A 25,543-nucleotide genomic window follows, 5' to 3' on the forward strand; every position below is an offset into this window, starting at 1 on the left:
AGTGCCCATCTATCACTCACCTACTACAGGCTAGAATGTCAACCAATAAAATCATTTGCGACCCTTGTAAAGGGGTTTGGAAATGCTGACCCGAGACAAGGCGTCTCGAATCAGTTCCTTAGCCGACTAAATATAGCCCTGTCCCCGTCCTTCTAAAGGCCTGCCAGCGCTCCGAGAGGGGACCACAGCTCCACTTTCCGTATTGCCCTAAGAAAGTTAGAGAACTTCCAAAGTGGCATCTGACCCGCCCCGTGACATCACCACCCGATCATAAATAAGAGAGGGACATTGAGCATGGTTCAGGACCACTCTCTCTCGGGACTCCGGCTTCTTTAGTATTTCTTTCTGCCCCGTGTCAACTCCTTCATCTCCGTAATGGTGTGTACTTTTGGATTTACCAGTGCCTGAATGCTTTTTTTTTGTGCCTATACATTTGTGTGGCTTTGGGGCTATTGGATTATCTAAAAGCCTGACGTTGCTACAGAACTACCATGAGGGCATCTGTGTGATTTGGTATAGAGATTGGATATCAAGACTTGGGTGGTTCCTTTCTTTAACAAAATAAGCCACTGTCATACTCCATTTTTGGGGGAAGAAACCAAGGTGGACGTATTAGAGTAGAGCTTCTCATTGGGCTCCACAGAGAAACCTTGGAATATATCCCTAATGCTAATCTGTACAGCTCTACGTACTTGTACCATTGAAAGCATTTCATCTAGCCATCGTCACACTGACTACTGTAATTTCTCACCTAGTGTCTAATGAATGTATTGTTCTATATCTAGAATGTAGACCTTCTATACACCTGTACTTGTATGTTATTCTGTTGAGCACCTGCATCACTTTGAGATTAGTCTCTGTATCACCATGGTGCCGGCGATGTGTTGGTACTTTGAGAATGGCAGGACGCCCGTGGTGCAAGGTGGTGATGGATTGGTTATAACAGGTCCCAGATCAGGTCCTAGGGACTCATCCTTGTCTTGTGCTGTGTGCATCTTTAATAGGCTGATGCTGCTCCCGCTGAGGCATCCGGCTCCGCTTTTTCGGCTGACCAGATCGAGGGTAAGTGAAGTGTGTTGAGTTTCTTAGACAGGACAAAGAGAGGGCCCTATCTACTCTCTAGGTGAGGACTGTGTAGGACTAGGTGAGGACTCTGTGTAGGACTAGGTGAGGACTCTGTGTAGGACTCTATGTAGGACTCTGTGTAGGACTAGGTGAGGACTCTGTGTAGGACTAGGTGAGGTGAGGACTCTGTGTAGGACTAGGTTAGGTGAGGACTCTGTGTAGGACTAGGTGAGGTGAGGACTCTGTGTAGGACTAGGTGAGGTGAGGACTATGTGGACTAGGTGAGGACTCTGTGTAGGACTAGGTTAGGTGAGGACTCTGTGTAGGACTAGGTGAGGTGAGGACTCTGTGTAGGACTAGGTGAGGTGAGGACTCTGTGTAGGACTAGGTGAGGACTCTGTGTAGGACTAGGTGAGGTGAGGACTCTGTGTAGGACTAGGTGAGGTGAGGACTATGTGTAGGACTAGGTGAGGTGAGGACTCTGTGTAGGACTAGGTGAGGTGAGGACTATGTGGACTAGGTGAGGACTCTGTGTAGGACTAGGTGAGGTGAGGACTCTGTGTAGGACTAGGTGAGGTGAGGACTCTGTGTAGGACTAGGTGAGGTGAGGACTCTGTGTAGGACTAGGTGAGGTGAGGACTCTGTGTAGGACTAGGTGAGGACTCTGTGTAGGACTAGGTGAGGTGAGGACTCTGTGTAGGACTAGGTGAGGTGAGGACTCTGTGTAGGACTAGGTGAGGTGAGGACTCTGTGTAGGAGTAGGTGAGGTGAGGACTATGTGGACTAGGTGAGGACTTTGTCTTTACAGATAGCTCAGTGATAAAGCCTGTCCCCTGTGTTTTACAAAGTAGCACTCACCAAGTTCAATAGGCAAAATTACACTCAGTCAAGTTGCCCCCAGAATATGTTCCCCTATGGACTAGCTTTAGTTATCCTCTCAACGTAGAATTGTATGATATGCATGGTTTCTGCACCATGAGGTCCCCTCTGTGAGGGCCTAACAAAGTGTGATAAGTCACTGGAAATGACCTAAGTTGTGTCCACTAGTTTTGGAGCCCATGGCCTTGACAACACAAGTGCAGAATAACCCAGGGGCTTGTTCAGCTGTCCAGAGGAGATTAGTGTCCCTGCTTCTATTCTGAGCAGCACTGTCTTGTCTTGAATGACAGAGGACAGTGGTCCTTAGGGCTCGCGTGGCCAGCCGCATCTCCGTACAGCAGGAGCCTGACCCACCCTCCACCCTTTGTTCCTCACTGAAGGACATGATCTTTTAAAAGACTCCTTCAGAGTGGCTGTTGTTTTGTGTAGAGGCAGTTGGTGTGTAGAACTAGTGGCAGTTGGTGTGTAGAACTAGTGGCAGTTGGTGTGTAGAACTAGTGGCAGTTGGTGTGTAGAACTAGTGGCAGTTGGTGTGTAGAACTAGTGGCAGTTGGTGTGTAGAACTAGTGGCAGTTGGTGTGTAGAACTAGTGGCAGTTGGTGTGTAGAACTAGTGGCAGTTGGTGTGTAGAACTAGTGGCAATTGGTGTGTAGAACTAGTGGCAGTTGGTGTGTGTGTAGAACTAGTGGCAGTTGGTGTGTAGAACTAGTGGTAGTTGGTGTGTGTGTGTGTGTGGAACTGGTGTGTGTGTGTGTGTGGAACTGGTGTGTGTGTGTGTGTGTGTGTAGAACTAGTGGCAGTTGGTGTGTAGAACTAGTGGCAGTTGGTGTGTGTGTGTAGAACTAACTAGTGGTAGGTAACTGGTCAGAAAAGGGTGAGCTGGAAATGAACTGTTGAGGCCCTTTATTCATTTTAGCACCTAGTTAAGTATCACGTCAGTCAGTGGCAGTCCAGTGGTATGTACACTCTCCTATACTGGACACATCATTAACACACTGTTCTTAAGACCATATACAATTCCTGTATGTCATCTTATACAATACAATTATTGTATAGGTGTTATCAGACAAGTCACTATTAGAACAAATTGGTAACACTTGATCAACTTTCATAAATAAGCATAAATGTTTTTTCATTATAAACATTTATAAACATGTATAATGTAATAAAAGTTATTATAAACTGTTTCCTAAAGAATCCACTGCTTCTGCATACTCTAGACTAGAGAAATTGCTATTGGCTGGAGGAGCAGCTTGGCTGGGTGCTGCAGGAATACAGTTGGGCCCATTTGGCTGGAGGAGCAGCTAGGCTGGGTGCTGCAGGAATACAGTTGGGCCCATTTGGCTGGAGGAGCAGCTAGGCTGGGTGCTGCAGGAATACAGTTGGGCCCATTTGGCTGGAGGAGCAGCTAGGCTGGGTGCTGGAGGAGCAGCTAGGCTGGGTGCTGCAGGAATACAGGTGGGCCCATTTGGCTGGAGGAGCAGCTAGGCTGGGTGCTGGAGGAGCAGCTAGGCTGGGTGCTGGAGGAGCAGCTAGGCTGGGTGCTGGAGGAGCAGCTAGGCTGGGTGCTGGAGGAGAAGCTAGGCTGGGTGCTGCAGGAATGCAGGCGGGCCCCATTGGCTGGAGGAGAAGCTAGGCTGGGTGCTGCAGGAAGGCAGGCGGGCCCCATTGGCTGGAGGAGAAGCTAGGCTGGGTGCTGCAGGAATGCAGGTGGGCCCCATTGGCTGGAGGAGGAGCTGGGCTGGGTGCTGCAGGAATGCAGGCGGGCCCCATTGGCTGGAGGAGAAGCTAGGCTGGGTGCTGCAGGAATGCAGGCGGGCCCCATTGGCTGGAGGAGAAGCTAGGCTGGGTGCTGCAGGTGGGCCCCATTGGCTGGAGGAGTAACTAGGCTGGGTGCTGCAGGAATGCAGGCGGGCCCTATGCTAGCGTGTGTTGATTACTCCAGAGTCAGCATTCTTATGTTTAAACCGGGCCGGGCAGGTGGAAACGCCCGTGCCCGTATACGGCATGGGTTACTTTCTGAGGGCGTATCGCTTGTCAGTCGCTGGTCCTAAATGCCAAACGCCAGCAGGCCTTGTAGGGGGGAGTGAGGGAGGGGGGCAGCTGCTGCAGTTCAGAAATCACATAAGGCCAGTAAACTGTTGGACCACTTTCAATTGTGGAGTCCATAGAAATAGGGACCCGCCTGCCATGCTACCTCACCTCTACAGTTGATCATTATTCAGGGGACAATGAGGGAGGAATCGAGCGGTCGCCATCTTGGAATCTGCAGCACGGCAACATGAGACATGTCGTTTCTCACCATTCTCCAGTGCTGCATTTAGAATGAACTTTCACGAGAACAGTGTCATTGATTGCGTGTAGTTTTACTAGAAGTATTGAACAAATACCTGGTCTGTTTTGTCATTGGTTCACAAAACAAAATGACTAATAACGACGAAGCTCCTTTTCGTCCCTTTCAATAACTAAAATATTACAACTTTGATTTATTGAAACATTTTGAGTGTGAAGAGTTGTCAGGTTACTTACTGTATGTTTGTGTACTTTCCGCTTGTCTTCATCCAACTCATCGTAACTCTTCTGCTCTTCCCTCCGCCCTCCAGACTTCAAAGAGGCCTTTGGGCTCTTCGACAGAGTCGGTGACAGCATGATTGGATACAACCAGGTGGCTGATGTCATGCGCGCCCTGGGACAGAACCCCCAGAACAAGGAGGTTGCAGCGATCCTGGGAAAACCATCCCCCGATGGTGAGACCACCACTACTCCTATAGGGATAGGTTGAGAGAACGTTGTGAGAACGTCATGATACGTTCAGGTATAAATGTAGTATGATGACCAAACAGGCCTCTCTACTCCTGTAGAATAAGTAATGATGTCTGTTCTAGTCATGACATTGCAAAGTCCCACATACGTTTGCCCTACTAAATGTGGCCCCGGGGATGGAATAGTCCCAAAAGTGTAAATCCCACCCCACCGCCCTCCAGGTGGTCTTGATCAAACACTCCACTTATTTGAAATAAACAAATACTCTTTGAACCCACATCTGGTAACGATATGAATGTTAATTTTGTTGTCTGGTTGAAAGACTGATTATATAAAATAATAATGAGGTAACGACCGTCACTAGCGAGACACTGTTTGTCATTGACGTGGTGTGCACGATGTGATCGTATGAAAACAAGCAGTGGAAGGCTATAGATGGACCACCCTACCGTGTGTGACTAACGTCAATCTCTTCTCCTTCGTCGTGTCAGATATGGCCAACAAGAGGCTGGCCTTCGCCGATTTCATGCCCATGATGGAAAAAGTCGATAAAATAGTGAAGGGTACACTTGATGACTACGTTGAGGGTCTCCGCGTCTTCGACAAGGAGGGCAACGGCACCGTGTCTGGGGCTGAGCTGCGCATCGTGCTGGGCACACTGGGTGAGTGGAGTCGATACATTTAGACACGTTACAGTACAGCGCTGACTGGGCAGTGGGTTAGGGGTTGGCTGGGTGACATCCCCTGGCCACCCTACACCCGAGGGACACTACTGCCACATTGCTTACACCTGTCTAACCGTCTCAGATCTACACACGTGCTTAGGGTGTAGGGTGTGTTGGGGTTGATTTTGCATTCAGGATGTGTGTGTTTTCCTGACTGGCTCGTTGTTGGTCCCTCTTAGGTGAGAAGATGTCAGAGGCCGAGATTGATTCCCTCCTTATAGGTCAGGAGGACGAGAACGGCAGCATCAACTATGAGGGCAAGTCTTGTTCAACCTCTAAAGAGCAAATACCCAGGATCCTGCACAGATCACGTCACAGGCTGTTTTAATAACACTATCATTCAAATATTTGTACTCTTATTTAAATTGATGTTTATGAAATTATTTTATAAATGTGTATGTTTTATGATTTTTTTTATTTAGGTCTCTTGCTCCTGTACTTATGCGTTCTCTCTGTTCTCCCCACAGCATTCGTCAAGCACGTCCTGTCTGTGTAAGATAGTGCTGCGGCAACCAAAGCTTATCCATCTCCCAGACCCCATGGTGTCAGGACTGTTTTTCTAAAGACCAACCTAGGAAAGAAAAGGACTATAATGGGATGTCGAAAAGCCATTCTGTGTTTGTTCTGTTTTCGTCCGTCCCCTTTTCAACTCATCACTACTCCTCTCTACGGAAGTGACCTCTCCGCTGTCAGATGACGAGCCTCGCCTCCACCTGGGGCATGTTTCTCCTCTTGGGGTGGGACGGTGACCACTCATCAAGTAGGGGATTGTACCCTCTGCCCCGCCCACCTCATGTCATCATCTTGCCGGCAATGCTGGCTGGAAAAGATTGTGGATCGGCCGCCAAGCCCCTCCCCCATCAGTTATATTTATTTTCACTCTGTCGTTTCAGAATAAACTTTTCCAAAAGTACATCCCCCACCTGGCTTGATTGTTGGTCTTCTTCTTTGAGCTTGTGACGATGTACTATTTTACAGGTGTCCTCCATGAAAAGATAAGACAGGAATATTAAGATGTGAATAAATACACCTTCACTGAAATACAACTATCATATATCATAGCATATTTTTTCATAAACATGTAGTTATATTGAACAAGTGAACTACTGTCACCTGTTGACTGAAAGAACACTATTTGCTGAATCTACAGTTACATGTTGCAATGGTAAGTTAAAGGCCCAATGCACCCGTTTTTATTATGGTTATCAATGGGGGGGACCATTGAAATATATAATACAGGAAAGTCACGTTTTTGACTGCAATGGGCCTTTAATGGGATGAAAATAGGAAGGTTGAAGACGTTACAAATAACTTTTCTTCCATCGACTGTTTGACACATCTTCAGAAACCCAAGGATCTCACTTAGCATCTACCATGTTTGACTAGTCCCATACAGCCGTGCCATGTGTATTAAAGTATCACCAAACAACATGTTGAGTGGTTATATCATAAAGCCTTTTTGCACTGCAGAATATATGTTAGCCCTCTGTAAAACATATTCTGTCTTGGTACATACTTGCTGTTGAATGAAATTACCCATTCAAAAGGTTAGTTCACCATCTCACTGGATTAGAGAATAGCAAATCCCACACTGATGGGGGATAAGAATTTGTTCTTAACTGACTTGCCTAGTTAAATAAAGGTTAAATATTTTTAAAAATACCCTGAAATTTAGACTTTTCAATGTAACCCAAAACATATTGTGCTTCTACACCTGCATTGCTTGCTGTTTGGGGTTTTAGGCTGGGTTTCTGTACAGCACTTTGAGATATCAGCTGATGTACGAAGGGCTATATAAATACATTTGATTTGATTTGATATTGGGTTTTGAATAAAATAACAAATTAACAAATTTTGTTAATCTTATTGGATTATTGAAGCCCAAATCCCATACTACCCTAGGATATATCATCATGTAATGTTCAAAGTAGCCACCCATATGTCGTAGGCTCATTCAGCAGGCCTTACCTCCGCCCAGTAGATGGCAGCACATTCAACAGATGAGGCTGTAGCCTACTCTTAAGGTAGAGTGGCCAGACGGAAGCCACTCCTCAGTTAAAGGCACATGACAGCCCACTTGGACTTTGCCAAAAGGCACCTAAAGACTCTCAGACCATGAGAAACAAGATTCTCTGGTCTTATGAAACCAAGATTGAACTCTTTGGCCTGAATGACAAGCATCACGTCTGGAGCAAACTTATGTGTAGATTGAGGAGGGGAAGAAAACTATTTAATACATTTTAGAATAATGTAACAAAATGTGGAACAGGGGAAGGGGTCTGAATACTTCCAAATGCACTTATTTAGGCTTCAACAATAATCCAGTGAGATTTAATAAAACATTTAATTTGTTGTTTTATTCAAAAGGCAGTATGTTTTGTGTTAAATTGGATTTTAGAGTCGATTTTCACAGAAATCAAATGGAATTCGTCACATGCGCTGAATACAACAGTTGCAGACCTTACCATAAAATGCCTCCTTACAAGTCCTTAACCAACAATGCAGTTTCAAGAAAAAGAGTTAAGAAAATATTTACTAAATAAAAGTTTAAAAATAAATACATTCTAAACACAATAAACTAACTAATGAGGCTATATTCAGGGGGTACCGGTTATTGAGGTAATATATACATGTAGGTAGGGGTAAAGTGACTATGCATAGAGAATAAACAGCGAGTATCAGCAGCATAAAAAGGGGAGGGTTCAATGCAAATAGTCTGGGTAGTAATTTGACTAACTGTTTAGGTTTATGGTTATGGTTTGGGGGTAGAAACAGTTAAGGAGCCTTTTGGACCTAGACTTGGCGCTCCGGTACCGCTTACCGTGTGGTAGCAGAGTGAACAGTCTATGACTAAGGTGGCTCATACTTCATACTCCGGGTAATCCAGAGATTGTGAACTAGCTGTTTGAATTGGTCATTTCATTCAACAGCAAGTATGTACCAAGAGAAAACATAATGTTTTACAGAGGATTTCAGAGTGGGCTAACATATATTTTCTGCAGTACAAAAGTGCTTTATGATATAGCCACTCTTGATATATTACTTGATGACACTTCAATACCCATACGTGGATAAATGTCACGGCTCATATGCTAAGTGGGATCCTTGAGATGACCCTAGAGTTCGTCAGAGTTCGATGTCCCAAGGAACCCACTTAGTATTGACCGACATGGATGTGGCATTGGTTTCATCCAGGTTTGTTTGACAGTGATTGATTGCAAAGGTATTCATTCATTCCATCCACCACATAAGGTCATATTATCTCATAAATCCATAATAAATCAACTAACTTATCTTCATTGGACCCAATGCATTATTGATAGGTATTCTGACAACGGATCAAGTTTCTGAAAATGTGTCAAACAGTTGATGGAAGAAAAGTTATTTTGTAATGTCTTATTCTGTCTTCCTCTTTGATCCCACTAACTTACTGTTGCAACATGTTACTGTAGAGATTCAGCTGTGTCTTCTTTCAGGTGAGGTGAGTTTTCACATTACGTAAATATAGATTTTGTGTGTATATATATATATATATATATACAGTGGGGCAAAAAAGTATTTAGTCAGCCACCAATTGTGCAAGTTCTCCCACATAAAAAGATGAGAGAGGCCTGTAATTTTAATCATAGGTACACTTCAACTATGACAGACAAAATGAGAAAAAAAAATCACGAAAATCACATTGTAGGATTTTTTATGAATTTATTTGCAAATTATGGTGGAAAATAAGTATTTGGTCACCTACAAACAAGCAAGATTTCTGGCTCTCACACACCTGTAACTTCTTCTTTATGAGGCTCCTCTGTCCTCCACTCGTTACCTGTGTTAATGGCACCTGTTAGAACTTGTTATCAGTATAAAAGACACCTGTCCACAACCTCAACATATTTTTAAGTGGCTGACTAAATACTTTTTTGCCCCACTGTATGTATGTATATATATATATATATATATATATATATATATATATATATATGATGACAGCTTTGCACACTCTTGGCATTCTTTCAAACAGATTTCCCTGGAATACTTTTCCAATAGTCTTGAAGGAGTTCCCACATATGCTGAGCACTTGTTGGCTGCTTTTCCTTCACTCTGCGGTCCAACTCATCCCAAACCATCTCAATTGGGTTGAGGTTGGGTGATTGTGGAGGACAGGTCATCTCATGCAGCACTCCATCACTCTCCTTCTTGGTAAAATAGCCCTTACACAGCCGGGAGGTGTGTTGGGTCAATGTCCTGTTGAAAAACAAATGATTGTCCCACTAAGCGTAAACCAGATGGGATGGTGTATTGCTGCAGAATGCTGTGGTGGCCATGCTGGTTAAGTGTGCCTTGAATTCTAAATAAATCACAGACAGTGTCACCAGCAAATCACCCCCACACAATCACACCACCTCCTCCATGCTTCATGATGGGAACCACACATGCAGAGGTCATCTGTTCACCTACTCTGTGTCTCACAAACACACAGCGGTTGGAACCAACAAAATCAGATTTGGACTCATCAGACAAAAGAACACATTTCCACCGGTCTAATGTCCATTGCTCGTGTTTCTTGGCCCAAGCAGGTCTCTTCTTATTATTGGTGTCTTTAGTAGTGGTTTCTTTGCAGTAATTCAACCATGAAGGCCTGATTCACACAGTCTCCTCTGAACAGTTGATGTTGAGATGTGTCTGTTACTTGAACTCTGTGAAGCATTTATTTGGGCTGTAATTTCTGAGTCTGGTACCTCTAATTTATTCTCTGCAGCAGAGGAACTGGGTCTTCCTTTCCTGTGGCCACACCGTACTTGGTATTGTTGGTATCATAGCGTGGTAAATGGTCTTTGACAATAACATGTGCTCATTACAAGGAGGCAGGTAGCCTCACAGTTAAGAACGTTGGGCCAGTAACTCATTCGAATCCCCAAACTGACTAGATGAAAAATCTGTCGATGTGCCCTTGAGCATGTTACTTAACCCGAGCAGTTTACAGGAGACATTACAGGTTAAGTGTCTGCTAAATGACTAGAATGCAAATGTAAAGACAGAAAACTTCAATTGGTGAAACAGCCAAGTCCGTTTGGGATATTATAACGACAAAGAAGTTACTGAAAAAACCAACACCATTTCATATTCCTGGTGTCCTACTGTATCTGTATTAGACACTGTATCCTCCGTTTAATCACAGCATATTCTACTAACTGCACATGAGAAATATTTAAATAAGAACATATATCAACCCATGTTAAAAACTGCAGAGATGTCAAAAAAAGTCTGAATTATGTTCTTGAATGTAGTTTTGTGCGTGCAGCAGGCATACCAGTGCTGCAGTATAGAAACACGTCTCGGGACACTTTTCATTCTGCATTTTGAGTGTCTCGTCTCTGACATGTTTGTACTCGTTACAAATGTGGTCTCGAATTGAGTCAAGTCAGAGATCAGGGACCCTATGTAACCATGAGGTCCCCCCTAGTCCATGAGGTACCCCCTAGTCCATGAGGTACCCCCTAGTCCATGAGGTACCCCCTAGTCCATGAGGTACCCCCTAGTCCATGAGGTACCCCCTAGTCCATGAGGTCCCCCCCTAGTCCATGAGGTTCCCCCTAGTCTATGAGGTTCCTCCCTAGTCCATGAGGCTCCCCCTAGTCCATGAGCCCCCCCCCCCCCCTAGTCCATGAGGTCTCCCATGGCCCATGAGGTCCCCTAGTGGAAACACGTATAACCAGGCCAGCTCGGCTCAGTTCAAAAGTGTGAAACACTTACCACAAGCCAGGCTCGCTTTAGCGTTCTGCCCGAACTACGGTGTTTGACCGTATTGCCCAGCCTGAAGGGTATCCATGTTTTTTAGATCCCAAAACATGTCTGGCATGTTTTCCTTGCCAGTGGGTTGAGGGCAGGACAGTGGGGGCACTGAGTTGTTTTTGTCTTGGTCATGTTTCCTGAAAATAAAAAACGATGTAGTGGGTAATATAAATGTTGAGCTGATCTGAGTAATCTAATAGAGAGGATGCAAAATAAAGTACCAAAGCAAAAATGCAAGAACATTTATAAATTAAATATAAAGAATGATAATTACCACTGAACAGATTCCAAGATCCCAGATTGTATGGGTTCCCGAATACCAAATTGTACCTTTATTGGTTCACAAATCCCAGACTGTAACATTCATGGCTGGTATCAGGAACAAGCTAACAATGTGGCAAGCTCTAATAACTGAGATCTGCATACAAATACACACCCGTTTTTAAAACGGTATAACTGGGACCTGCAGTTTGCGTGATGGTACAAAGGTATTTCATTTTTTGCCGATATCTTTTAATATTTTTTAATATTTAACCTTTATTTAATTAGGCAAGTCAGTTAATTTTAAGAATTAATTCTTATTAACAATGACAGCCTATGATTTCCAGGATTGTGGTAAATAAATGTGCAACTATGCTGATCAAACGAAATTATTTTGAGAATCTATGAAATCATTACACTGCGACTATGTTAAAATTCAGATAGGTATCAGATATTGTTATAAACTGTAAATTAGGTTTGTTAAACATAAGTTTGGCTAACCTTACCTTATCAATCCAGTATGACTATTTTGGTTAAACTTCGGAACTGATCGGGGAAAATGTGCATTAGGTCGCCGACATAACCATAACAGTATTGATTACCAGGCAACATGAAGCCAACAGATAAGTGAAAGAGCTTCAGATATAGAAGCACCCGATTAGCCACTAATCACCCCATTAAAAGGTGGAAAAATCCACATTCACCATATGAATGGTGTGATTGGTAAGATGTTTCCACCTTTTAATGGTGTGATTGGTAAGATGTTTCCACCTTTTAATGGGGTGGTTATAGTCTAATCGGGTGCACCCGCTATTGCCAAGGACACAGTAACCTAGATAACGTCAGTTAGGTTAAACCAGGCCAAGAATGAAATAAAACAACCATTCAATCGATCAGGATAGTCAGTTTCATGAATAGGGAGTATGTATGCAGTGTTGTATAGCTGAGTTATTATGGACTCAAACCCTCTAGCAAGCTAGCTAACTAACTAAGCGTAACTAGGTATTTCTGGTTGTATTCCCAAGGTGACTGTGTCCCAGTTTCGCATTAGCGGGTCAACAGACAATGTTGAACAATATAACTAACTAGCTATATTTTGCTTGCTGATTAAGTTACATGACAACATTGTAAAACTAAAACATGTTTATGCATCATTTTGATGAATTCAACACTATTCTCCATAGAAACAATAAACAACTTATGTACTGCTCATTGAGTACTGCTCAAAACGAACGGATCTGGCACTTGCAGTAGAGAGTATCTGTCAACCTTGACATACAGTGCCTTGCGAAAGTATTCGGCCCCCTTGAACTTTGCGACCTTTTGCCACATTTCAGGCTTCAAACATAATGATATAAAACTGTATTTTTTTGTGAAGAATCAACAACAAGTGGGACACAATCATGAAGTGGAACGACATTTATTGGATATTTCAAACTTTTTTTAACAAATCAAAAACTGAAAAATTGGGCGTGCAAAATTATTCAGCCCCTTTACTTTCAGTGCAGCAAACTCTCTCCAGAAGTTTAGTGAGGATCTCTGAATGATCCAATGTTGACCTAAATGACTAATGATGATAAATACAATCCACCTGTGTGTAATCAAGTCTCCGTATAAATGCACCTGCACTGTGATAGTCTCAGAGGTCCGTTAAAAGCGCAGAGAGCATCATGAAGAACAAGGAACACACCAGGCAGGTCCGAGATACTGTTGTGAAGAAGTTTAAAGCCGGATTTGGATACAAAAAGATTTCCCAAGCTTTAAACATCCCAAGGAGCACTGTGCAAGCGATAATATTGAAATGGAAGAAGTATCAGACCACTGCAAATCTACCAAGACCTGGCCGTCCCTCTAAACTTTCAGCTCATACAAGGAGAAGACTGGTCAGAGATGCAGCCAAGAGGCCCATGATCACTCTGGATGAACTGCAGAGATCTACAGCTGAGGTGGGAGACTCTGTCCATAGGACAACAATCAGTCGTATATTGCACAAATCTGGCCTTTATGGAAGAGTGGCAAGAAGAAAGCCATTTCTTAAAGATATCCATAAAAAGTGTTGTTTAAAGTTTGCCACAAGCCACCTGGGAGACACACCAAACATGTGGAAGAAGGTGCTCTGGTCAGATGAAGTTCAACAAGACAATGATCCAAAACGTAAAGCAAAATCTACAATGGAATGGTTCAAAAATAAACATATCCACGTGTTAGAATGGCCAAGTCAAAGTCCAGACCTGAATCCAATCGAGAATCTGTGGAAAGAACTGAAAACTGCTGTTCACAAATGCTCTCCATCCAACCTCACTGAGCTCGAGCTGTTTTGCAAGGAGGAATGGGAAAGAATGTCAGTCTCTCGATGTGCAAAACTGATAGAGACATACCCCAAGCGACTTACAGCTGTAATCGCAGCAAAAGGTGGCGCTACAAAGTATTAACTTAAGGGGGCTGAATCATTTTGCACGCCCAATTTTTCAGTTTTTGATTTGTTAAAAAAGTTTGAAATATCCAATAAATGTCGGTCCACTTCATGATTGTGTCCCACTTGTTGTTGATACTTCACAAAAAAATACAGTTTTATATCTTTTTTATATCTTTATATGTTTGAAGCCTGAAATGTGGCAAAAGGTCGCAAAGTTCAAGGGGGCCGAATACTTTCGCAAGGCACTGTATATTTTTCACACTAGTTAAACACGTTTTGACAGCTTTTGAGAACATTTTCCCGTGTAACACTTTTACCCAACCGACACAACAAAAGTGAATGTGTTTCTTTAAAGGCCTGATTGGTGGAATGTTCAAGAGATGGTTGTCCTTCTGGAAGGTTCTCCCATCACCACAAAGGAACTCTGGAGCTCTGTCAGAGTGACTATTGGGTTTTTGGTCACCTCCCTGACCAAGGCACTTCTCCCCCGATTGCTCAGTTTGGCCGGGTGGCCAGCTCTAGGAAGAGTCTTGGTGGTTCCAAACGTCTTCCATTTAAGAATGATGGAGGCCACGGTGTTCTTGGGGACCGTGAATGCTGCAGACATTTTTTTGTACCCTTCCGCAGATTTGTGCCTCGACACAATCCTGTGTCAGCGCTCTAAGAACAATTCCTTTGACCTCATGGCTTGGTTTTTGTGCTGACGTGCACTGTCAACTGTGGAACCTTAAATAGACAGGTGTGTGTCTTTCCAAAACATGTCCAATCAATTGAATTTACCACAGGTGGACTCCAATCAAGTTGTAGAAACATCTAAAGGATGATCAATGGAAACAGGATGCACCTGAGCTCAATGTTGAGTCTCATAGCAAAGGGTCTGAATTCTTATAAATATAAGGCATTTCGTTTCAAATGTTTAATACATGATCATTTCTAAAACCCTGTTTTTGCTTTGTCATTATGGGGTATTGTGTGTAGATTGATGAGGGAAAATTATAATTTCATCATTAAGGCTGTAACGTAACAAAATGTGGAACACGTGAAGGGGTCTGAATACTTTCCGAATGCACTGTATATCATCCATTATGTTTGGAATGTGTCAAATCTGATGTAATACGTTCATTCAGCAGGCCTTACCTCCGCCCAGTAGATGGCAGTAACTTCAACAAATGAGACCGTAGCCTACGCTTGAAATACTAGAGAAGATACGCATTCAATTTTATTGTGTCAGTTGCGTAAAAGCGGTAACGTTACGGAGGAAAATGTTGTCAAAAGCTGTCAAAGCGTGTTATTCTGGTGTGAAACATGTATGTCGAGGTGGACAGGTACTTTCTTCTGCAAATGCCAGGTGCGTGTCGTAGATTTGCATGCTAATTTTTACTGGAGAAACGATGTCTGTAGATATGCTTATCATTCACGTTAATTTACTGTCATTGAACAGGAAATAAGTTATTTATTTTAAACATAAATATTTTAGTTAAGACAGCCTTGTCATATGTAGTCAGCAACAAAATATAGCTTCTTATAGTGTTCAACAGTGTCTGTTGACCCGCTAATGCTAAACTGGGACACAGTCACCTTTGGCACACTTTCCCAGAAATGGCCTTTAAAGCCTACCTAACGTGTTCCTTCACATATGAGGTAACTAGTGGGTTTGAGTTTAACTCAGCTATCCAACACTGCTAGCTACAGGTTTTAACACCAGATAATGTGGTTTTTAATATGAAGATACATCACTGCATACTTCCTATTCGTGAACCTGACTCTCCTGATTGATTGACTGGTTGTTTTGTTTGCTCTTTGGTTTGGTTGCTTTAACCTAATGGCATTAGTAATGTCCTTCTAGGTTACTCAGCCCGCCATGGGGGGCTAGTCAAATTCCACTACTGACTACACTGATCTCAGAAGTCAGTTTATAACTTTCTTAGCAAACACACAAGTGGTTCAGTATACCACACCTAAAGATTAAAGGTGGACTTTGTAGGACACGTTAGGCCTTACAACCGCCTTGTTATGCTCATTAGACCAACATGTAGTTTATTTATAAGTGCCTGTGCCTCCATTTCCCAGAATGCAGCACAGCCAGCCCCAGGAAGGGAAAGTTCCCCCGTCCAATCGGCCGGAGACGTCCAGCGCCAAGACTCTGATGGACATCGGCACCCGCAGAATCTTCAACGAGGATCATGACATGTTCAGGGAGAGTGTCCGACGTTTCTGGACAGAGGAGGTGGTGCCCTACCACAAGGAGTATGTATTGACTGTCTGTAACCATCTCTATAGAGGCCTAGTGTTTCCCACCAGGGTCCTGTTCATTAAGTACCAAACGGTAGGAAACTGACTGAAAGCGGGAGGAACCAGTTGAACACTCATTTTCCATTGCAGAATGTTTTGAAGTGGTTGTTCTATTGTGTGACCTAATAAACAGGATGCTGATGATCAAGCTTTTTTTGCTTCAGTGAACTGAATGGTTTTCATGATGTGATTATGTTGTGATGACTCTGCTAACTTAAGGTATGGTCTCTGTCTTCCCTCCCCCCTCCAGGTGGGAGAAGGCAGGTATGGTGAGCAGGGAGCTGTGGCAGAAGGCTGGGGAGCAGGGTCTGTTGGGCATCCTCACTCCAGAGGAGCACGGGGGGATCGGAGGTGATCTGCTGTCTGCAGCTGTGATGTGGGAGGAGCAGTGAGTATCTTGTCCTGACCAGGGATCAGCTCCCCACTGTCCATATAATCATATTAATTATGATCTAAACTGATCCTAGCTCAGCACTCATACTCGGAGACGCTATATGAATACAGGCCCAGGTGTGGGTTGATTGGCTAGTATTTCCCCAAGCCCTATTGCTATGACCATGGGCGTATACCATGGGCGTATAGCAGAATGTAACAGTTGTGATTATATGTCAAACAACTGACTTAACTTAGATGCCTACTGATAACATGAAAATGCTATTCTGTCAACAGGCTTTGTGTTGTACTGAGGGAAAGTCAGAAGGGGATATCAGGACGTTACACCCCTCTCCTCACCCTGTCTCTCTTTGTCCTCTAGGATGTACTCTAACTGCTCTGGCCCAGGCTTTGCCCTCCACTCTGAGATCTGCATGCCCTACATCAGTAACTATGGCTCCAAGGAACAGATTGATCGCTTCATACCCCAGATGGCTGCTGGTACCTGCATCGGGGCTATCGCCATGACGGAGCCGGGAGCTGGCAGGTGAGGACTTTTAACACTACTGGGCCAAGCTGAGCTGTACTGCTCTGGTCTGGTTACCCTACTGGAAAGGATGATGTGAAAAGAAGATATCCAAGCAGGCACAGTACGGTTTGGGTCAGCACGATGGTGTGAAATTTGTTCGTTTAATAGGCTATACTTTCAGCATGAGAATTTGACGATGGTAAGGTCAATTTGGGGTCATTCTGCTTGTTTTCATTACGTGTTCTCTAACTTCTACCTCTGTCTAGCCAATAGCAGTTCATCCTAAAGACCCTCTCTTCTCTCCGTTCAACCCAGTGACCTCCAAGGTGTCAGGACGTACGCTAAGAAGGACGGCGATGACTGGATCCTCAACGGCAACAAGGTGCGTTCAGGGTGGATGTGGTTTAACCAGACTAGGGTTGTGTTCAGTAGGGCACACCGTAGCAAAACGTTTGACAAATTTGGGTAGTACCTCCGTTTCAAAATGTTTTCTCCCAACTGAACATGACCCATGTCATTGACCGTTGTCCCTTGACCCACAGGTGTTCATCACCAACGGCTGTATGGCCGACATGGTGATCGTGGTGACCGTAACGAACCGCGAGGCGAAAACAGCGGCCCACGGGATCAGCCTCTTCCTGGTGGAGAAAGGAATGCCGGGCTTCCAGGCGGGCAAGAAGCTGGAGAAGATTGGCCTGATGGCACAGGTACAGTCAGAAATCTCAATTGCTAAATGTTTAACCCCCTCTCGTTAAGTGGCCATTTTGACCACCTGGCTGGGTTCAAATACTTTTGATTTCCTTTTCACATCCTTTCAGTTTGATTGAGCCTGTATGTAGAACCAGAGAAATGGCTTGCTTTTGTTTTTGACTATTCCTTTGGTTTCATTGTGTAGTTAAAGCTCAATCGAAGGCAGCTAAAGTATTTGAAAGAAAACAAACACTATTGAATCCAGGTCTGGTCAAATAAAAAAAAAAAACGAATCGCTTCAAACAGTCGGTTTGATATTAACGTCCCTTGAGAAGTGGGTTCAGATGACGAGAAGTGGGTTCAGATGATGAGAAGTGGGTTCAGATGATGAGAAGTGGGTTCAGATGATGAGAAGTGGGTTCAGATGACGAGAAGTGGGTTCAGATGACCAGAACTAGTCAACTGTCATGTCAGCCCATTTTATAGAACAGCCATTACCTTCAATATATATTAACCGTTGTCTCTCTGTCCCCAGGACACGGCTGAGCTGTTCTTTGAGGACGTGCGTCTCCCTGCTTCTGCCCTGCTGGGACAGGCCAACAAGGGCTTCTACTACCTGATGAACGAGCTGCCACAGGTACACCTTTCAGAGAGGAATTACACTTGCATGATGATATACCAGGGTTGGGGTCAGGTACATTTCAATTCAGGAAGTAAACTGAAATTGCAATACCGATTGTATTTATTTAAAGAGCAATGACTGAGTTGAAGGGAATTGGCCCCTAACCTATTCCTATGTACTCGATTGTCACTAAGGTATGACTATATCTAGTAGCTACAGACCACGTCATTATTAATGCTCTTCACCTCTTGTTCTTCCAGGAACGCCTGCTGATTGCAGACATGGCCATCGCCAGCAGTGAGTTCATGTTTGAGGAGACCAGGAACTATGTGACTCAGAGGAAGGCATTCGGCAAGACCATCGCTCACCTTCAGGTTGGATAGCATTATCTTTGACTCGTATTTCTGCTGTAGTAACAGGTATGTTTTCGCTGTAGTGAACACTAGTGCTATTGGGGTGGTAGGTAACCTATGTTAGAGAAGCTGAGTCAAAGTGGGGACTGAACTAGCAACTAGAGGGCTGTTGGTGTCAGACCCCAGCTCTCCTACTGTTTTGCCCTTGAGCGAGGCACTTAACCTCAAACTATCTCCATAGAACACATTTCTGTTTGATCAGATGGGTGAATAGTTGTATTGTAGTATATTGAAGTGATCCACTAACTCCATCCCCCTGTCTCATGGTGCAGACTGTGCAGCACAAGCTGGCAGAGCTGAAGACTGAGATCTGTGTGGGCCGCTCCTTTTTAGACACCTGTCTCCAGCTTCACACAGAGAAACGCCTGGACTCTCAAACAGCCTCTATGGCCAAGTACTGGTGAGAACGCAACCAAATACTAAACCTTCTTTCACCAGATGTCTGCTACTCCAGTCCAGAGCTGTCAGGATGTTTGACGTGTAAAGTGCACTTGCACATCCACCCATGGATTGGATTTAAAGGGAGTGGATTGGTATAATATGACTTTTTGTTGTTGTTTATCAGGGCGTCTGACCTCCAGAACTCTGTGGCCACCCGGTGTCTGCAGCTCCACGGAGGCTGGGGCTACATGTGGGACTACCCCATCGCCAAGTGAGTGACGGTGATGTGTGTCTCATAGAAATATAACATGTTATTCTCTTTAGTTCTATGCTGTCAGTGCACATGAAAACCCTCTCTCTCCCCATCAGGGCGTTTGTGGATTCCCGTGTCCAGCCCATCTATGGAGGAACCAATGAGATCATGAAGGAGCTGATCGCCCGCAGTATCGTCAGCCAGAAGTGAGGGAGACGTCCCAGTGACATCACCATGGAGGAGAGCTGGGAAGTGGTTAACATAAGTCTCTTAACACCAACAGCAGTTTTGACTGGGTTAGCTACTGAGCTGGTTGTCCGTGCCTTTTTAAGTGATTGTCATGATCACTGAAGGTAGGCTAGTGGTATTTCTGGGACAAATCTGAACTTCCACTTAAGTCAAATTTTCACTTATTCTCCCATAGAGATCAATGCATGACTGAGAGAAACATTTTACTTAAGTGGAACTTAGGATTCACTCCTCTTTGAATAAGCATGGAGTGAAATAATAGATATTCAGGTTTTGTCATTTATTTTCTAATATTGCTGGGAATGTGTTTTTAACAATCTAGATGTAGGGTTGTTTATCCCTTTCCTCTTGGCTTCTACAAAGTCAACAATATGTTATTAAATCTGTCCATCCTTTCACACTTGAAATCTAAAAAGGTTTGAAACCATGATCAAATAAATGCACAGAGTTAAGTTGTATATTTTTGTAATACCACCTTTGTGTTTGTGTCCGACTGTCTTTCCTGCTGTGTTTATGGGGGTGGAAAACTAAATGGTATAGTCCTGTACGTTAGAATGTTTTAGTTTGAATGAACAGCATTTTATCCATCATTTGTTCCTAGCTCCAAACCGGAAGTGCCCTTGCATTCTTCTCCTGATAACTATTAATGGTCAGCATTAAAGGGGGAAGGGGGAGACCTAGTCAGTTGTACAACTGAATGCATTCAACTGAAATGTGTCTTCTGCATTTAACCCCTCTGAATCAGAGAGGTGCGGGGGGCTGACTTAACACCTCAACAAGCTGGGAATTAGAACACGGCAGTATTGTTGAACATTTTAAACGCCACCTTTTTTGACATTTTGTAATGTAATAATATTGCTTGTTTATTAAAGTTATACAATTTTGGTGATCCCTCTGACAATTTGGATCTATTGTGTTCTGTCAGTTTCATGACGATGTTGGGTGTTCTATTGCAGTGGACGAAGACATACAGGAATAATGCATTATGATGCGGTCCTAATGCATTATAAGCCCGGTTTTTGGTGTGTGTCTGTTGTACGTGAGAAGATGTGTGAGCCTGAGATTGATGTCCTGGTGACAGCTCAGGAGGATGAGAACGGCAGCCTCAACAACTAAGGTTAAGTCTTCTGCACAATGCTATCTCCTGCTATGTATTATTTTAACCACAAGATGGCAGTAAGTCTTGTGAACCAATTAAACCTGGGTTTTATTCCATCTCAACAGTGATGTGTCTGTCTACTAGGAGTATTTTCATTAGCTTTGATTCCATTCCTTTCATTTTTGATCAATTCCTATCTGTATGGTTTTGATAATCATCCTGTTTCCTTCAGTATTAAAGTTTAGTGGAGTGCTGTGGGCACATCTATTAAAATCTCTTGTCCCAGGTGCTGTGTTAGGATGTAGAACAAAAGATAAATCCACATTCATGAAACACCATTGGGCAGGGTCCACATTCAGTAGTCAAATGCTGAGAAATGTAATGAATAGAGCTGAAGAGCTTCCTTATTCTACATATCACTCTGTTCTACATCATGTATTTCTATCTTAAATCTACAACGGTTGTGCTTGGCTAAACCTATTTACCCAGGTGTAGTATTAAATCCAGCTGCCTCTCTGAACACTTGAGTTGCAAACTGCTTTGGCTCAACACAAAGGCAGGTGTTGTTTCTGGCTCCCATTGACCCAGTCCCAAACTGAAACCCATACATGTACTGGGTAAGCATCCCAATTTGCACCCTATTCTCTATATGTAGTGCACTACTTTTGACCAGAGCCCTTTCATTTGGGATGCGCACCTAACGTATATAGCTTGATTTAGGTTGAGTTGTATGTCTTGTGTTGTTTTTACATGATAAAGCTGGTGTTTCAGTGGTGCTAGTATGCTGCTGTCAGGGAATATGCCTGTGGCCAGCTGGCATGGGTACACATGTTTTCTGTTTAAGGAGAGGGAGAGTCAATCTGCTCCAACCCCCACATTCCCCCAAATCCTACAGTGCCCGTTTTGGCACGGGCACCAGACATGGTGTGGCTGGGATCCCATGGTGGAAGACGGGAGCATATGCTTCCTTGATAAATCCAGTTCCTCTCTTTCCCTCGCTCTTTCTCCCGATATCCTCTCTCCTCCCCACCCCCATCTCCTCTCTGCCCTCCACATCTCTCTCACTCACTCACTCAACCAGTGCCGCAGCCCTCCCTGTAAGCAGAGCAATGCAATGCAGCTACTCACAGAAGCCCATCCATCCTCTTATATGTAGATCCCCACCTGTGTGTGTGTGTGTGTGTGTGTGTGTGTGTGTGTCTGTGCGTGTGTGGGAGCGAGAACCTGCAACCGTTGGTTGCATACAAATGAATGCGCCACTACTGATGTAATTACGGCATTTGAACGCGGTGGGAGGGGTCAGAGAGACCGACATCTCTTTGCATTGTCACTAGGGCTCAAGGCACAGTGCGCAAGGGATTTATTTATACGGTTCATTTGCCACGAACAGGTAAGGAAAATACCATATTGAATTTATTCAATTTAAAGGCAAAGCATGGTTAATTATGTTTTAATTACATTTAAATTAATTGCACTTTCAACACACTTGATTTAGTTTAGATTTTAAAAAGTTTGATGTTCTCGGAATCACTGAATGTGGCTTCTAATCCGAGTTGTTGCGCATTTAGGAAAGGCATGTGTTAAATTGTTTGTGCTTTAGCCTAGTTAAAAATGAGAAGCTTGTTTGTTAACTTGGTAAGAATACTACTGTATTTTACCTTTGAGAAGGAACAAGGTTTGCACATCAGCCTCACCCTTAGGAGAGAAAGGCTTAGTCGGCATGTCCATTTGTCTGCTTTTTTTGCTACCATCTCGTTTAACTTAATTTTTTTTTAAAAACATCACACCTTTAAGTGTTTATTTGTCTCATAAAAATGCGTAATAAAAAGCCCGTTAGTATTTTTGTTGGTCAACTTGTGAGCGCTCCGGGGCTGCGGGCTATGCCCATTGTTCAGGTCCACCATGCATGGTGCTGAAACGGTGCGGGGGCTGCTCTGGCGGATAACTGCAGTAACCGCACCAGCCTGCTATAGCCTACTCTCTAATCCCAGATTTGAACTAGGCCTACGGTTTTGTATGGCAACATAGGCCTATTGGTGATATCTTTGTTATTCGTTGTTTGTTGTTTATTCACTCTTCATGACGTATAGGCAGGAGCAGTGTTCTAGATCTGATTTGAATGGAGTCTTGGAGCCACACCGTTAGATACAGGAGACCTGCAGTGTCGTCCTATTTACACCATTCAGCACTGCAGTGGAAACCAATGCCCCACAAACCACGTCGATATGTATTGCAATTGTTAACAATGAAAGAGGCGGGGTCATTTTTTAATTATAACGTTTCACAGCAATAGACAATATCAAGCATCTGAAAAAACTCACCCAAACAAATACTTCTGCATTGCCAGGTGCCAACCCTAGACAGCAGCCAGTCTTCTCAGAGTATTGATGTAATAAGGACATATACAACATACAGTATAGCTAGTTGACAGGACATATTCAAAATGTATTTATTAAAAAGCACCCATATTTTCCCTCTAAATACTGGGCAGTGCCTAGAGCCCTTAGTTCATGTAATGTTATGTGAATCAAATAGCAGCATTGGACATAATTATATTTCCACTATTGAGCCCATTCCACATTATTACACTGTGATTCTGTGCTCTTTGTGAATCCCCCTGTAACAGGCCAGTACAGCTAATAGATGAAAACCTCTATACCTCAGTTTGATGTCATGACACTTTACAGTAGATACTGACCTCATTCGGACTCTGTTTCCATTACTCTGGCCTGACTGGAGTCTGATTGAAGTGCTATCGTGCTGCTATGCGTTCTCTGATCTGAACGCCTGGTCTTTACATCTTGATGGAGTACAGGGACGTTTGAGTTCCCATGTCTGGATGTGAGAATACTCCTGTGTATAATATAGGGTCTGTGGGGATTTAATGTCCACATAAAACATTCTGTATTGTATAGTGGGATACTATGTTACACATACGGTAGAGGCCTGCCTACTGGTCTATACCTCTGGAAAACATGGATGTGTTATGGCAACCAAATGAAATGAAAAGGCTGTGAATGTTACTGTGTGAATACTGTAGATGTTACAGTACAGTATAGATGATGAAACAAAAGGGGGATGAATCAGAAAATAAACATTGATCAGTAATACACAATATGTTTTGGGTTGGAAGACCCAGAAATAGCTTGGACCTAGCCTGGTTAAACTAGCCTTCAGTCTGTTAACCAGGCTACCTTTGACCCCCTACGCTAGGAACACTCCTCCTCAATGTCTTCAATCTAGAGATTAGCGGGTGCTCAGTCCAAGCCAAATGGGGTTTGACAAAGTACATTAGGGAGTACACACTGGGCGTGTGTATCCAGTTCCCCCATCTCTCCTGTATGGACATTATTCTATCAGCCTAAATTGGGGTAACTGTAATCACAGGAACGGTAATTGAAATGACCTTAATCACAACCTTGAGCGGTACTCTGACTGAGCCCTGAGGAGCCCCAACGGCGGTTCAGTTTCAATCTTCTCCACACTTTGCTGTTGCAAGCCTGGGAAACTGAGTCTGTCTCGAGTGCCACGTGGGAAATGGATACACACATCAGCTCTGGTTATGTCAAACATGCACACTTGACTCAGGAGACTTCATTTTACAGGGTAGAAGTTTTGTTTGGATTGAAAAACCATTCATAGGTCTATTTGTACTGTAGGAGTTTGCAAACAGACTTGACGCTAATGTGCGTTTAGCTTTTGTCATGCAGATTGGGAATAGTGGCTTGCAGTGCCAAAGTGCAGGGGAAACTAGTTCTCTGCAGACTCTCTCTTTCTGCCTCTCTCTCTCCTTCTGCCTCTCTCTCTCGCTCTCCCTCTATCTCTATTGGTGGCTTTTGAGTGAGAGGTATCAGGTGTGTTTGATGAGAGAGAGCCCACATGCAGGCAGGGTTGTTGGCTAACTCCAACCAGACCTACTGTACACTGACAGAGGGAGATACTTTAGCCACATTACACTGTTGAGTCTATCATCAATGGACTTCTCTAACTGTGATGACCTCTAGTAAGACACTGTGCAGTCATGTATGTGTGTGTATGTGTGTGAACATGGCCTCTCTACAGGCGTCTAATGAGAGGTGGCTGTGGGGTGGTTTAATGTGTGATTAAGTCTCAGGGTGTCTGAGCTGTCTGTGGAGCCTAAGCTAATTCTCACACGTCTAACAGAGCAGCCGGTCTACTGACCTCCAGCTAGGACGGACACACACACACACACACACACACACACACACACACACACACACACACACACACACACACACACACACACACAGACACAGACACGCACACACACACACATATAGGGACACGTGTTGAAATGGGAACTGTTTCATCTTTAGTTTTGACCTATAATAGCCCTCACATTGATCTGTCAGTGCATTATTGAGTGTATGATATGAACTTGTGAACTCTTGTCTCATATCAGCCAGCACTATCGTCTCCCCTGCCTGTAGCCTCTCTGAAGCTCAGCTCTAACTAACTGTGCAGCAGGCCAGACAGACCCAGACTCTGCAGCCCAAATGGCAGCATAGTTATGATCTCTTCATAGTGCACTACTGGGGCCCTATAGGCCCTGGTCAAAACAGTAGTGCACTGTATAGCGCAGGGGTATTCAACTCTTACCCTACGAGGTCCAGAGCTTGCTGGTTTTCTGTTCTACCTGATAATTTACTGCATCCACTTAGTGTCCCAGGTCTTAATCAGTCTCTGATTAGAGGGGAACAATGAAAAAACACAGTGGGTCTGCCTT

At 43.8% G+C, this 25,543-nt stretch overlaps 3 protein-coding genes across 31 annotated transcripts in view; all 3 read left to right on the forward strand.

Moving 5' to 3' along the window:
• Nucleotides 1-292: 292 nt before the first annotated feature.
• Nucleotides 293-6,354, forward strand: LOC149975422 (myosin light chain 3, skeletal muscle isoform-like). Its single transcript, XM_090207509.1, has 6 exons — nt 293-378; nt 1,005-1,062; nt 4,548-4,691; nt 5,199-5,369; nt 5,612-5,689; nt 5,900-6,354. Exons 1-6 carry the CDS (start codon nt 376-378, stop codon nt 5,926-5,928), a joined length of 483 nt encoding a protein of 160 aa, XP_090063635.1. The 5' UTR covers nt 293-375; the 3' UTR covers nt 5,929-6,354.
• An 8,683-nt stretch (nt 6,355-15,037) lies between these two features.
• Nucleotides 15,038-20,593, forward strand: LOC110527282 (long-chain specific acyl-CoA dehydrogenase, mitochondrial). The gene is made up of 11 exons (XM_090207546.1): nt 15,038-15,244; nt 15,967-16,143; nt 16,439-16,576; nt 16,943-17,107; nt 17,405-17,471; nt 17,632-17,796; nt 18,315-18,416; nt 18,662-18,775; nt 19,087-19,214; nt 19,380-19,466; nt 19,565-20,593. Exons 1-11 carry the CDS (start codon nt 15,159-15,161, stop codon nt 19,656-19,658), a joined length of 1,323 nt encoding a protein of 440 aa, XP_090063672.1. The 5' UTR covers nt 15,038-15,158; the 3' UTR covers nt 19,659-20,593.
• A 1,266-nt stretch (nt 20,594-21,859) lies between these two features.
• LOC118941092 (microtubule-associated protein 2-like) overlaps nt 21,860-25,543 on the forward strand; it is a 113,778-nt gene continuing 110,094 nt past the window's right edge. For 19 of the 29 annotated variants that reach the window (XM_090207530.1, XM_090207538.1, XM_090207516.1 and 16 more), the window contains exon 1: nt 22,097-22,186. The gene's annotated coding sequence lies outside the window, so the exon portion shown is untranslated. Of the gene's footprint in view, nt 22,187-25,543 lie in introns of all 29 variants that reach the window. The other 10 variants (XM_090207545.1, XM_090207529.1, XM_090207531.1 and 7 more) reach the window with 1 other exon arrangement.

Source organism: Oncorhynchus mykiss, chromosome 18 (assembly GCF_057628025.1).
Source record: "Oncorhynchus mykiss isolate SJ-2025 chromosome 18, ASM5762802v1, whole genome shotgun sequence".
NCBI lineage: Eukaryota > Metazoa > Chordata > Actinopteri > Salmoniformes > Salmonidae > Oncorhynchus > Oncorhynchus mykiss.